At 53.4% G+C, this 14,566-nt stretch overlaps 1 protein-coding gene across 1 annotated transcript; it reads right to left on the reverse strand.

Annotated features, from left to right (window-relative positions):
- Positions 1-2,854: 2,854 nt before the first annotated feature.
- On the reverse strand, positions 2,855-11,941 carry LOC144148652 (uncharacterized). Its single transcript, XM_077680168.1, has 2 exons — positions 8,551-11,941; positions 2,855-3,597 (listed from the first exon to the last, which is right to left on the reverse strand). The coding sequence occupies exons 1-2, from the start codon at positions 10,849-10,851 to the stop codon at positions 2,956-2,958; spliced, it is 2,943 nt and encodes a 980-aa protein (XP_077536294.1). The 5' UTR covers positions 10,852-11,941; the 3' UTR covers positions 2,855-2,955.
- Between the last annotated feature and the right edge of the window lie 2,625 nt (positions 11,942-14,566).

The following is a 14,566-nucleotide window of genomic DNA, read 5'->3' on the forward strand; positions in this document are numbered from 1 at the left end:
CGTCGCACAGCTGCATCCAGTTTTCTCTGCACAGCTGGGTTGCGTATTCCACAGCCTGCCTGTTAAGTTCGTGTATGCGTTTCCGCAACTTCTTGTTGTGTTTTTGCCTTCTCCATCTTCAGGTTAACCCGTGCCTAGCCTCCCATATATAGACTAGTTTGCTGTCCACGTACGGGGTTTGCACTGTGGTAGCTATCTTTTGCGTGTACTTGTCCACCCACTCCAAATGTTTTTTGGCCCACTCCTGGTAGGACCTGGACTCCGTTTCCCCTTGTTCTTCTTCTTCGGTTTCCATTCTCTTCCTGAGGCGATCCCAGTCCGTGATTCTTGCCTGTCCTAGTTTCGCTTTGAAATTGGGTCCTCTTATTGTCAGGCATATAATATCGTGGTCCGATCCTAGATTCGTCCCCTTGTTTTGCCAGGTTAAGTCGAGGTCCCCCCTCAAAAGGGACAGGTCCGGGGTGGTGTCCCTTGACGTGCTCGTACCCATTCTGGTGGGAGTGTCCGGCTCGTTCATTATGACCAGGTTGTGTTGCTCTATTACGTTAGCTAGTTGTCTGCCCCTATATGATTGGAATTTGTATCCCCATTGTGTGTGCGGAGCGTTGAAGTCCCCCAACATTAGTATCGGTCTTGTATTTGCTTCCTTGATGCAGTCCAGAAGGGTGCCATCGAAGTCGGGATCTTTTCTCGATGGCCGGCAGTAGGCATTGAGTACGAAAATATTCTTCTCGTTGCCTATGCTCCTGTTATGGATCTCGATCAGCACGTGCTCGCATCCCCGTTGGGCGGTTACGTGTTGTGTTGCGGCTATGTTACTGCGGACTAGGATGGCCGTGCTCTTTTCGCTCGGGTTCGTGTAAATAATGTACCCCGCGAACTTGGGTCTGTCGTTGGTTTCTTGTAGCGCTATGACGTCCGGTTTCTGTTCTAGATTTTCGATGTAATAGGCTGAGCTCCCCTAATTAGTTTTTTATCCCTCTGTAATTCCATTTGTAAATTATCGTCGTGCTATTCTGGTCGTGTTTACTATTTTTCATCTTGGCTGTGTTCTTCGTTCGCGAGATTATTCCCTAGGTGTGGCCTGCTGTGTAGCGTATCCTTGAGCGATTTCTTCTTGACTAAGGTTGCATACTTGATCTTTGCGTCGAAGGCCGTAGTGAAGATCGTTTCCCCGAAGTCCGGTGTCGATCAGGAACCCAATCGCCCGGGCTCCGGTTGATTTGGCAGGAGGCTGGCTGGGTGATGGTGTTGAAGTTCTTGGAGATGGCGGTCGAATTGACGAACTCGAGGCGTTGAAGTCGATTAAGTAAAACGGGAGTTTATGTACAGCTATTTACAGTATGAAAACTGGGTACATGAGAAATGAAAAGAAAAACTTCAAACTTCAGCTAGAAGCTAGCTCCGAGTGCGCACAAATCACTCGAGCTCCTCAACTTCGTCTAACTCTTCCTATTCTCGGAGCGTACACAAACCGCTCGAGAAACGACGGCCGAGACTCTGTCTCTCCGCAAGATCCGTCTAGTTGCCCGGTGCGGCGCTGCACCCTGAACCTCCGACGCGATCTTAACTTCGACTAGGGGGCTCCTAAATCCCAACCTAGCGTTAACGGTCGAGACTCCTTGTTTCGCCGGGAACTGCCAGCTCAGCGCTCAGACGAGAACCCTTTTCAACGGCCAAGTTCGGCCTTTTAAAACCTCGAGATCACCCTCTCTCGGGAACGCCCCTGTAGCGTTCGTACACGCGTATGGGAGTGCCCGAATTCACGTAGACAGCTGTCACTCAGCACGTCACGGAACATTCAATGAGGCGCCGCTATCTCAGGTCAACGGACCGCCCGCGGGCCAGAAAACGCGTACGACCCCGAGGGATGAGCGCGAAAGACGCGACTGTGCGTCATGCTGACCAGGACGCGACAACAATAGAGACACGCCGGTAATCCCAGCGGGTCCGGCAGGCGTTCCTGGAATCCGGCGCCGCCGTCTGCCCTCTCAATGGGGGATTATCCTTGAGGAATGCGAAGGGCCAGACAATCCGTCTCCCGCGCACGCCGCGACGAATTAGCGGTGGTTGCAGCGCAGTGTCGGCAGTGCTACGTCGCCAGACAGAGCGGCGCGTTCTCACGCGCAGCCCGGGCACCTGGCCGCTAACTCATAAGTGGACCTTACAACTCCCCCCTTTAAGAGGGTTACTGGACCTCTTGGTTCAGTCAATCCGAAAAGAATTTAAAAGGGCCACTCGTTTCAACTCTCCTTCCGCAATAACAGCGGGATAAACAAACAAACAAACAAACAAAAAACACGTGGAAGGAGCTAGGTATAACCACAAATGAGCCCCCTTCTATTTCTCCAGCTGATCCAACTCCCTCTAGCCTAAACTACAGACACAACTTATTCACTAGCCGTCAACAGGGGCGGAATACTCTAGCAAACCGGAAACACACACACACAAAAAAAATGCTAACAACACTAAGTGCGAGTAAAAAGAAATTGGGTCGTGTCTCCGGAGCGCGTAAACGGCACGAACAACGAGACAACTCAACCTAAAACACTGATGCACGCTATAACCGCAAACACGCACAATAATTCCGGCACTCGACAACAAGAACAAAAGGAATAAGAACTGGTTAAGAACACGGGCAACTTTGCAGTCAACAAAAATAAAACGTTAAGAAAGTTTGCATTGCCACTATGCGCACGCGCGCAAATGTTCTCCGTGACGGCGTAGCATGATAACGTTCCTTCAAGAATGTTCAGCTGCGTTTTCGCTCACTTGCGGTGCACAGAAAGTTCAGTTCGGTGCGCGGGTCGATCAATTCGGTGCAGGGATCGAGCACTCAAGGCATCTCGTCGCGCACAACCGCGGCACACACACACACACACACCACCAACGAAAAAGGACGGGTGAACGGGAACGTTCACGTCCGTCGTGGCGGTGTTAAGGCTGGGAGGCAATTCAATGGTGGCCCCCCCAAGCAACATTGTGAAGGCGCGACAGAGCGTCCGCGTTCGCGTTGTTTGCTCCCTTCCTGTGAGAAACCACAACGTTGTAGCGTTGCAAGGCTAATGCCCACCTTGACAATTTAGCCCTATGAGGCGTACAGGTCGTCAGGTAAGACAGAGGATTATGGTCAGACACGACATTGACTTCTGCCCCAAAAACCCAATAATCAAACTTTTTCAATGCCCAAATGATGGCAAACGCCTCGCGCTCGATGGTTGACCAGCGGGTTTGGGTTGGAGTGAAACGATGGCTGGCAAAAGCGATGGGCTTCTCGCGGCCCTCTTTCCCCATCTGCGCCAGACATGCCCCGGCTCCCACCTCAGACGCGTCAGTAAACAGCCAATAAGGCTGGTTCGGGTCAGGGGTGTTTAGCGCCGCGGCTGAGCAAAGGGACTCCTTTAGCTGCTCGAACGCCCGCTCGGCCTTGCTACTCCAAGGAATCGGGTTCGGTACACCCCGCTTTGTCAGGGACGTTAGCGGCTCAGCTACCTCCGCGTAGTTGTTGACGTACTCTCTGTAATATCCGCAAAGGCCAAGGAGGCTTCGAAGCTCCTTCTTAGTGTTTGGTTGTACGAGACCTCTGATTGCGGCCAGCTTTTCCGGATCAGGACCGTGCGTTCCGCTGCCCACTACGTGGCCGAGGTACTTAATGTGGCCCTGAGCCACCTGGCACTTCTCAACGCTCGCCTTTAACCTTGCGTCCGTCAACAAGCCGAGGATAGTGTCCACGTGCCTAAGGTGTTCCTGCCATGAAGAGGAGAAGACGGCAATGTCATCCAGATAGGCCGTGGCGTAGGACCGGTGTTTGGCGAGCAACGTGTTCATCATCCTCTGAAATGTTGCTGCCGCATTTCTGAGACCAAACGGCATGACGCGCCACGCGTACTGCCCGTCGTGCGTGACGAAGGCGGTTAGGTGCTTGCTCTCCGGCGCTACCGGCACCTGCCAGTAGCCACTCCGCAAGTCTATGACTGTGATAAACCTCGAGTGACCCACTTTCAGGATCAGCTCCTGCGGTGGAGTCATAGGAAATGCATCGGCGCGAGACACGGCATTTAGCCTGCGGTAGTCAATACACATTCTCCGCTACCCGTCTTTCTTTCTGACGCAAACGACCGGGTGAGCATGCTCACTTTCCACTGGGTAAACGAGGCCCAATTCTAACAGTTCGTCTACCTGGTGGGTGACTTCTTTCCTGAGCAGCTCCGGAACACGGTAAGGAAAAGCCCTCTTTGGCTCATAACTTCCCTGCAGCTCGATTCGGTGTTGCCCCACCGCGGCGAGTCCTGGCGTTCCATCGAACAGGTCGGCGTGTTTTGCAAATACGCTTGCAATTTCGGAGCCCTCTGGCTCGCTTAAGTGTGACAACTTCTCGATCGGTAAGGGGAGGGCACTTCGACACGGCGGCATAAAGCGCGGGGCGCACTCTACGTCCCCAAACTCGCTATCTTCATCGAACACTACCCCCACGTGACTGACGCGACAGTAGTAAGGCCGCAGGCGGTTCGCGTGCACCACCGAAGTTCTCTTTTCCCCCATCTCGAGACGGTATGAATGCTGCCTCTCCTGTGCAACAACCGTGAATGGGCCCAACCATCTCGGGGCCGTCTTACGTTTACCCTCCGTGTCGAACAAAAGGACCTGTTCGCCCACGCTGAACGTTTTGTTACGTGCGGTCCTATTGTACGCCTGCGCGTAGCTGCCCTGGCGCGCGCTCGCCGTGAGCCCCGCCACTTCCGCCGCTACTTCTAGCTGCTCGCGCAGCTGCCGTAGGTATTTCCAGAGTCCTTCAATGCTTTACTGGTCACGAAACTTCGGCGCTCGTTCCATATAGGGACCGCGCGCGCCGCTACAGGCGCCACCGCCGCACGAAGGTCATCCAGCCGCCGCTTTCGCGGCGTATTGCCTGCTCTTGGCGTGCAAACGCTCGCTGCTTTTGGTGTCTGCGCACTGATTAAGTGTTTTTTTTTTCGTAGTAGTTAGCGATGAATAGTCCAGTCATCACCTGCCTTCAATGGGGTTTTATTTTTCGTACTAAATTGCCGTAGACTTCGGCCGCTAACGGCAACGGCTTCTGCGTACTCTGGCATAAGCGCTGCGCCGTCGTGTTTTCGGATTTTTAAATCTCTATTTCTTCTTTTCTTACACAAACGTTGTATATACCACACATACGGTAGCTGCGTAGTCACGGACTGCTGCGGGCCTATCGATAATACAATACAAAAAACTGAAAGAAACCAAGTACGCGTCGTTCAGACTATGCTTAATGAATCCGTTGATTGCTCTGGAATGCACAGAACACTAAAAGAGATAGACCAATAGTATTGTTTCAATGAGTGGGTACATAGTTGAGAACATCTAAAAACGCTGCAGAAACGCGAAGGATCAAAACACAAAGTGATATATGTTGCAACATGTGTCTTTCGCTTCCACGCTTTGCAATCCTTGCAAAAACAGGAAGCGAAAAAAGAACAATAAAACTGATTTTATCACACGCAACAAACATTCAATGTTACGAAGGGAGACAAAAGAGCGTGGTCCAGCGTACAAAAATTTATTTTTTCGCGCTGCGATGTGGAGCACACGGAGGAAACAGAATATTGCCACGTAGCCAAGAACGACGCAAAGCTTTTCTGAACGCAGCGAGCTAGCGAGCTCCTGTTCTACAAAAGACTAGAATGAAAAACAAACGTCGAAGAAGCAGTCCGCAGTGTGACGTGCACAGATCAACGTCAATAAAGCGAGTTGCGCGGCGTTTGTTATGCATGCATTACTCTCAGAACGTTATTAATTTCAGATCCATGGAAATGGGATCGAGAACATTTTCGAAGAAACAAAAATCAAGTTGGCGACAAGGTGGCACCCTTTTCATATAAAACAATATTGCCCGACGGGACGTACGACAAAAAGAGCAAACGGGCGCTCCGGTTGAAACGCCAGATAAGAAACCGGAATCGGCCACGCGCGGTTACAAAACAAACAAGACGAACCCTAAGGGAGAATTCGCGGAAATATGAAAAGTAAAAGCACAAGGACGTCCCAAAGCTTTTTTACACGCGAGCCTGAGCGCAAGGTAATACAAGTTTGCAAACAGGTAATGAAGCACCGCTACAACCTGACTGATGTGACAAAAATCCGGCTTTAAGTTAGCCTTGTACAATTCTAGGTCCACGATGCTCTCAAAAGGGTACATTGCTTTTTCCATTCTCACACACAGTGCATTTCCACGCACTGCCACACACTTATAATCGAAGCTGAAATCTCCCGTTTGTTACCTTGGAATGGCGCGCCTCCATTTCTCTCGCAGCTCCCCGTCGCTCGGTCAACAGAACAAGGAAACATTTTCTGTGGTATCGTTGTACAAGGAACGACAACCCGGGACGCAACACATGTTAGGCATCGTCGTTGCACTACTTAAGTCGCATCACAAGAGCGCGAGATGCACGTTACATTTTTTTTCCCGTACAAAACAAACACAACTCGCCGCGGCTCCGCCGTTCGAGCCAGCGCAACGCCGCCCGAAGAGTGACCTCAGTGAGAGGGTGGCGCCACCGCGCGGCGGCCAAACGCAGCATATGAAGCTCTCCCATTGAGTTACGGAGCAGTTTCGTGACCAGTAAAGCATTGAAGGACTCTGTAGTTAGCGATGAATAGTCCAGTCATCACCTGCCTTCAATGGGGTTTTATTTTTCGTACTAAATTGCCGTAGACTTCGGCCGCTAACGGCAACGGCTTCTGCGTACTCTGGCATAAGCGCTGCGCCGTCGTGTTTTCGGATTTTTAAATCTCTATTTCTTCTTTTCTTACACAAACGTTGTATATACCACACATACGGTAGCTGCGTAGTCACGGACTGCTGCGGGCCTATCGATAATACAATACAAAAAACTGAAAGAAACCAAGTACGCGTCGTTCAGACTATGCTTAATGAATCCGTTGATTGCTCTGGAATGCACAGAACACTAAAAGAGATAGACCAATAGTATTGTTTCAATGAGTGGGTACATAGTTGAGAACATCTAAAAACGCTGCAGAAACGCGAAGGATCAAAACACAAAGTGATATATGTTGCAACATGTGTCTTTCGCTTCCACGCTTTGCAATCCTTGCAAAAACAGGAAGCGAAAAAAGAACAATAAAACTGATTTTATCACACGCAACAAACATTCAATGTTACGAAGGGAGACAAAAGAGCGTGGTCCAGCGTACAAAAATTTATTTTTTCGCGCTGCGATGTGGAGCACACGGAGGAAACAGAATATTGCCACGTAGCCAAGAACGACGCAAAGCTTTTCTGAACGCAGCGAGCTAGCGAGCTCCTGTTCTACAAAAGACTAGAATGAAAAACAAACGTCGAAGAAGCAGTCCGCAGTGTGACGTGCACAGATCAACGTCAATAAAGCGAGTTGCGCGGCGTTTGTTATGCATGCATTACTCTCAGAACGTTATTAATTTCAGATCCATGGAAATGGGATCGAGAACATTTTCGAAGAAACAAAAATCAAGTTGGCGACAAGGTGGCACCCTTTTCATATAAAACAATATTGCCCGACGGGACGTACGACAAAAAGAGCAAACGGGCGCTCCGGTTGAAACGCCAGATAAGAAACCGGAATCGGCCACGCGCGGTTACAAAACAAACAAGACGAACCCTAAGGGAGAATTCGCGGAAATATGAAAAGTAAAAGCACAAGGACGTCCCAAAGCTTTTTTACACGCGAGCCTGAGCGCAAGGTAATACAAGTTTGCAAACAGGTAATGAAGCACCGCTACAACCTGACTGATATGACAAAAATCCGGCTTTAAGTTAGCCTTGTACAATTCTAGGTCCACGATGCTCTCAAAAGGGTACATTGCTTTTTCCATTCTCACACACAGTGCATTTCCACGCACTGCCACACACTTATAATCGAAGCTGAAATCTCCCGTTTGTTACCTTGGAATGGCGCGCCTCCATTTCTCTCGCAGCTCCCCGTCGCTCGGTCAACAGAACAAGGAAACATTTTCTGTGGTATCGTTGTACAAGGAACGACAACCCGGGACGCAACACATGTTAGGCATCGTCGTTGCACTACTTAAGTCGCATCACAAGAGCGCGAGATGCACGTTACATTTTTTTTCCCGTACAAAACAAACACAACTCGCCGCGGCTCCGCCGTTCGAGCCAGCGCAACGCCGCCCGAAGAGTGACCTCAGTGAGAGGGTGGCGCCACCGCGCGGCGGCCAAACGCAGCATATGAAGCTCTCCCATTGAGTTACGGAGCAGTTTCGTGACCAGTAAAGCATTGAAGGACTCTGGTATTTCGCTGGCTCCTCTTTTAATGTGCCCGGTACGGGCAGTTCCCCTGTCCAACTGTGCTGGAGGATCGCAAGCGGTCCTGTGGGGTTCCTGCCATATAGCATGCGAAACGGGGCGACTCCGGTTGTGTCGTGCGGGACCTCTCGGTAGGCCCACAACACGAACGGTACTAGTCTATCCCAGTTCCTTGGATCCTTCTCGATGACGTGGAACAGCATGTTCTTAAGTACCCTATTCCAACGCTCCACCGTGCCATTGCTCTCCGGGTGTTCCGGTGTCGAGAAGCGTGGCGCGCAGCCCAACCTTTCCAAAAAGCTTTGTGTCAGTTGGGACGTGAAGTTAGTACCCTGGTCAGAGCATATTAACTCAGGGATGCCAGTCCTGCTGAATATTGTCAGGAGAGCCTCGCAAGTTGCTTTCGCCGTAAGTGACCGCAAGCACACGACTTCGGGCCAGCGTGTGCAGAGGTCAACCAGACAAAGCGCATACTTGTGGCCTCGACCCGACGGTACGTCCAGGGGACCGATGATGTCCACGTTTACTACCTGGAATGGGTGGTCGGGCCTTGTTAGGGGAACAATAGGGACCCGGTCGCTGAGCCGTCTATCTGCCCGGATTTGGCAGCCATGACATGTTTGGCAGTGATGGGATACGTCTGCCTCTAGGCCGGGCCAGAAAAAGCTATATTTTATCCTAGCCTTCGTCTTTTTGGGGCCTAAATGGCCTCCCCATAGTGACTCGTGGGCCAGCAAAAGCACCTCCGCGCGTCTCTCTGAGGGCAGCACAAGTTGCGTTACCTTCGCGCCGGCTATAGTGTCCCTATGAAACAGCAACCCGTCAGAGACAAACATGCCCGCTTTCCCTCTTTTCGCGTCGGCCCAAGCTTTCTTTAGGCTGTCATCAGTCAGCTGAGACGCCAGTAGCCTTGCCCGTGGGCCCTCAACTTCGCCTGCCTCATCAATCTCCTCGGCCGGAGCTTCGGGTGCCGTCTCTCCCGTAATCTCACACACGGCAGCCGCCGGTTCCGAGATCGCCCCGGTGCCGACCTCGCAGTCCCCTCTTGAGGAGGCGAAAGTTTCAGCCGTGCTGTTCGCCTCCCGGTTGGGGTGACATTTCGTCAGCAGCTCCCAATCCTCTCTCGAAAGCAAACAGTCTAGTCCCTCGGCGAGATTGTTGGTGACAGCACAGATTAGCTGCACCTTGGGGCTCCCGACCACCGATACGGCCCGCCTCAAACTCACAGGCAGGCTGACCACTCTCGCGCTAACCGACTCGCCAAATGCTGGAACTAGCCTGATGGTGCCCGATGGCTGCATAGCGTCCTGCGGGACTAGACTTTCTCGTACCACCGTAACTTCGCTTCCCGTGTCGATCGTCGCGGTAACTGTCTTGCCTGCACAGTCGAGTTCCACGTGCTGTAGTCTAGACTTTCTCAGCTCATCAATGCTTCCGAGCGCATTTACCTCGGCCACGAGAATTCGCTGCCCCCCGCTCGTGAAGCCGGCATCCTGAGCCTGCACTGCACTTGCGTCCTCTACTATCACCCTCTGCACGTGCGCGCTTCGCCCTGGGTTTCCTGGCTTCTCGGCAATTTTCGGGCACAGCCGGTAGTGTTGGCCCTCTCCCTTACAGACGCTACAAATCCACATTCGCTTGCCACTGTTGGTATTGCGCGGGGGCACTTGATCTCTGCGCCCAACAGCGGAGCCTCTCCCCTTGGCCTGCTCGAAGGTTTGCAGCACGTTAGCTATCTCTGGCGGCTTCAGCCACGTCTCTGCTTCGCGCAGGCGAACGTACTCCAGTCCCTCAGCGCTCAAACTGTTCTTCATTCTATCGGCCACCATGAGGGCCACTACCTCCTCTTTTGTTTCAACCTTCCTCGATTTCAGGTAGTAGTCAAACTGGGTGCCGACGCGGGAGGCAAATTGCGACCAGGTTTCGTCGTTGCGTTTCGCTGCCTTTGCAAATCGGTCTAGGTATTCTGCGGGGCTTAGCCTAAGCTCCTGCAGCACGGCCTTTTTTACCGCTTCGTAGTCATTGCACTTACTGTCCCCGAGTCCACGTAACATGTACCTCACCCGTTCCGACAACGCCGGTACTACTAAATGGACCCGACTCGACTCTGGCACCCCGTACGTCACGAACAACCTTTCAACATCGTCGAACCACAACGGAATGTCCGCATCGCACGGCAGCTTAACCCCTTTCAGGACCTTTGCGCACTGAGTGACCGGGTCTAAGCCCGGCCGTCTACCCTCGTCTGAGACCGAGCCCGTAGGAGTTTGCGTGCCAGCCCTCGTCTCCAGCTCCAACCTTCGCAGCCGCTCATCGGATTCGAGCTTCAGTTTTTGCATGCGTTCTTCCGATTCTCGCGCCTCTCTTCTCTCTCGCTCCTGAAACTCCAACTCCATTCGTTTAAGGATTATTGTTTCAGACTCCACTTGGACCACCCCTCCTGCCGCCGTTCCCCCTTGAGGTGGCGCCTCATGTGTTTGACGATTTCCGTCTCCTTCCGCCATGTTCGTCTGCATGCTCCGCGTGACTACCATGCAACCCCAGACTCAGCCTACACCGCCACAACGAAGCGCAAGAAATCCCACTCACCCGCACATTCGGTGGTCGGCTGCCGCGTCGCTGGCTCCGTGCGCTGGCTTGGCTCTGCCGCTCCACTCCGCGCGGAGCTCGGCTGCTGCCGATGAAGGCGGGCTTGCGTCCGCTTGCTGCCCCTGGTTGTGGCCGGGTGATTTCTTCTGCCAAATCCTGTCGACTTCGCCAGTGAAGATCGTTTCCCCGAAGTCCGGTGTCGATCAGGAACCCAATCGCCCGGGCTCCGGTTGATTTGGCAGGAGGCTGGCTGGGTGATGGTGTTGAAGTTCTTGGAGATGGCGGTCGAATTGACGAACTCGAGGCGTTGAAGTCGATTAAGTAAAACGGGAGTTTATGTACAGCTATTTACAGTATGAAAACTGGGTACATGAGAAATGAAAAGAAAAACTTCAAACTTCAGCTAGAAGCTAGCTCCGAGTGCGCACAAATCACTCGAGCTCCTCAACTTCGTCTAACTCTTCCTATTCTCGGAGCGTACACAAACCGCTCGAGAAACGACGGCCGAGACTCTGTCTCGCCGCAAGATCCGTCTAGTTGCCCGGTGCGGCGCTGCACCCTGAACCTCCGACGCGATCTTAACTTCGACTAGGGGGCTCCTAAATCCCAACCTAGCGTTAACGGTCGAGACTCCTTGTCTCGCCGGGAACTGCCAGCTCAGCGCTCAGACGAGAACCCTTTTCAACGGCCAAGTTCGGCCTTTTAAAACCTCGAGATCACCCTCTCTCGGGAACGCCCCTGTAGCGTTCGTACACGCGTATGGGAGTGCCCGAATTCACGTAGACAGCTGTCACTCAGCACGTCACGGAACATTCAATGAGGCGCCGCTATCTCAGGTCAACGGACCGCCCGCGGGCCAGAAAACGCGTACGACCCCGAGGGATGAGCGCGAAAGACGCGACTGTGCGTCATGCTGACCAGGACGCGACAACAATAGAGACACGCCGGTAATCCCAGCGGGTCCGGCAGGCGTTCCTGGAATCCGGCGCCGCCGTCTGCCCTCTCAATGGGGGATTATCCTTGAGGAATGCGAAGGGCCAGACAATCCGTCTCCCTCGCACGCCGCGACGAATTAGCGGTGGTTGCAGCGCAGTGTCGGCAGTGCTACGTCGCCAGACAGAGCGGCGCGTTCTCACGCGCAGCCCGGGCACCTGGCCGCTAACTCATAAGTGGACCTTACAGCCGTCATCCTGGCCGACATTTGATTATACTTGGCGTCGAGGTTGTCAAGCCTCGTCGTCACATTCCCCATATGTTCGGTGAGCCCTCCCACCTGATTGGCTATTTGGGATACATGGCCGTTGGTTTGGGTTAACTGGTTAGTGATTTGTGATAGCATATCCATGACCGTTTTCATCGTGGGTTCTGTTTGTGGTAGCCTCGGCGGGCTTGGTTCCGTTCTTTCGGCTTCCATGGCCACCACCGGCGGCGATTCCGGACGGGTGTGTTTTTTGGCTATTTTGCGTTTAGCGCTGTCCTCGGTGTTCCCTGATTTATCTAACGCCTCCATGCGTTCTATTAGCGCCTTAATCTGCTGATTTTGAATCTGAATCTGTTGGTTCTGCTTCGCTATCAGCTTTTTGAGTTCCGAGCATTCCTTAGAGTCGTTACGGGGAGGAGGAGGGGTGAGGGGGGGGAAGTCTTTGTCGTTACTAAGAGCGACGGGAAACTTGTCTGCCCAACCCACCTGTTTATCGGCGATCCGCTTCGGCGTTCCGCTCTTGGTCTTTGACCTCGAACGTGACTCGCGCGTGCGAGTCTTGGCCGCGACACCCGGCGATGACGCTCTCGAACCCGGCCTCGATGCGCAGCTCTCGCTCCTACTCCTGCCTCCCCGGGAGAGGGAGCGGCGGCTCCTGTGTCCTTGGGGAGGAGGCGATGCAGCTGTTTCCTCTCGGTGCGGTGGAGAACCTTCCGCCGTCTCGTCGTTGGCGGCTCTCTGCCGCTCCCACCTCCGCCTTCGCACCACGTACGGAGTCTTGTATCGAGCCTTGCACGTCTTGTCTGCGGTGAGGTGTCCGCCTCCGCAGAGGCTGCACTTGGGTACACACTTGTGGATGTCGTTGGGGTTGTGGACCCCGCAGCCGCGGCAGAACCGGTTCGACGGATTTGGGCATACCTCCATCCGGTGGCCGAGTCAGCCGCACTGGAAACAATTGTCTATCTGCTTTCGGTAGAGTGAGCACTCGACGACAAGGTTGCCGTACTTAACGTAGTTTGGCACCTTGGGTCCGTTGAACGCGATCACCACCGACATCGTCTTGCCTATACGGTTGGCTTGCAGGGCCGTCGGGTTGTACTCGTGGACTATATAGTCGTTGATTTCTTGGGCCGTGTCCGTGAGGGGCACTCCTCGGATGACCCCCTTGACCGTGCCGTGGGGGGCCGATTTGTACGGGCTGACTTGATGTTCGGCGCCGTAGACAATGAGTCGAGCGACCGCCGCGTAGCGGTCGGCGTTTTCTCTTCTTGGAGTACTAACGATGACTATGTTCTGCTGCTTGTTTGGGCATATCACGTCTTTCCTTGCTTCCTCTCCGGCGATGTTCGCGGCGGCGGCGATGGCTCGGCTGATCTCGAAGCGGGAGACCTCGCTGACGTCGAGACCCCCTCTCGGCCTCATGACGATCTTGATGTCGTCCTTGGGTAACTTGGCCATTCGCGCTGCCTTAAGTAGCTTGCTCTTGAAGCTAGCCGGCCGGCGACCTGCATCCGTGAGCTTCGCTGGCTGGGCGTTGGTCCTTAGGCTTAGCTCCCGCTGCTGCGCTTGGGTCCTCTTCTCGCCTGCGACTCGCCATCCCAGGGCTGTAGTCACTTGCTCGGGTTGAATTTCCACTCCCTCCACTTCTACTCGCATAGCGGCGGCCATGTTGCAATGAGGCTTGGGTAAAAAGTCCGGTCCTAGGGGTTCGCGGAGGCGACGACCTCGACGTTCGGCATGGCCCGGCGGAGCACGCCTAGGCTAAGCGACGACTTCGGCCAGTAGGCCTAGCAGCCGTTAGGCTTAGCTCCAGGTGACTCGGGCGATCACAAAAATGTCCGCAGAATTCCGAAAAATGGTTCCCTACCTCAAAATAGGGTATCCACGTATTCCTTCAGACGTTGCGAATCCCTTGGTGAAACACTTTACGGGGTGGGCGATGAATATCCGAAGAAATCATCAAAAATCGGCGGAGCCGATGTGGAACACGTCTGACCGGCTCGGCAGCAGTTGGCGCCCCTACCCGGGAAAGCGACCATTCCGCGATAGCCAGAACAGACGAACGCCCTTCCGTCGGCACCGCTGCCTCGTCAGCCCCGTCGCGACGGACGAATACAGACTGGTACGTAAGTGCGGTATTTTTATTACGATTAATAATATTTCAATTTCAGTAGCAGTATCGCTTATGCCAGTTGGCCGGTGTCGTGTATGGAAAGCCGTTCGCGCGAGCTCTCTGCTCCGACCAGAAAGATACGAGCGTCAATGAGCAGTGTGTGCGGTATTTTTTTTTCCAAGCTCAGAGCGCTTTGACGGCGATTTGACGAAGTCGGTGACGAGCGCCAGCATGTCCCAGGAGTGAGCTAACGTAAGAGTCCCTGCGTAATCACTTCCTCGGAAACGGAGCGAGCACACTCGTACTTTCTTTAGCTCCCTTTCTCCTCCGTTTGCAAAGTTCACAC

Source organism: Haemaphysalis longicornis, unplaced genomic scaffold (genome assembly GCF_048455015.1).
Source record: "Haemaphysalis longicornis isolate Haplotype H1 unplaced genomic scaffold, Haemaphysalis longicornis Haplotype H1 scaffold_8, whole genome shotgun sequence".
In the NCBI taxonomy this organism is placed as follows: domain Eukaryota; kingdom Metazoa; phylum Arthropoda; class Arachnida; order Ixodida; family Ixodidae; genus Haemaphysalis; species Haemaphysalis longicornis.

Bases quoted from the DNA above. Each gene is read 5' to 3' on its own strand.
- LOC144148652 (XM_077680168.1), bottom strand. From the start codon at position 10,851: ATGGTAGTCACGCGGAGCATGCAGACGAACATGGCGGAAGGAGACGGA. The intron at 3,598-8,550 runs GTGGAGCGTTGG...GATCCGGAAAAG, and splicing joins ACCCGGAGAGCAATGGCACG to CTGGCCGCAATCAGAGGTCT.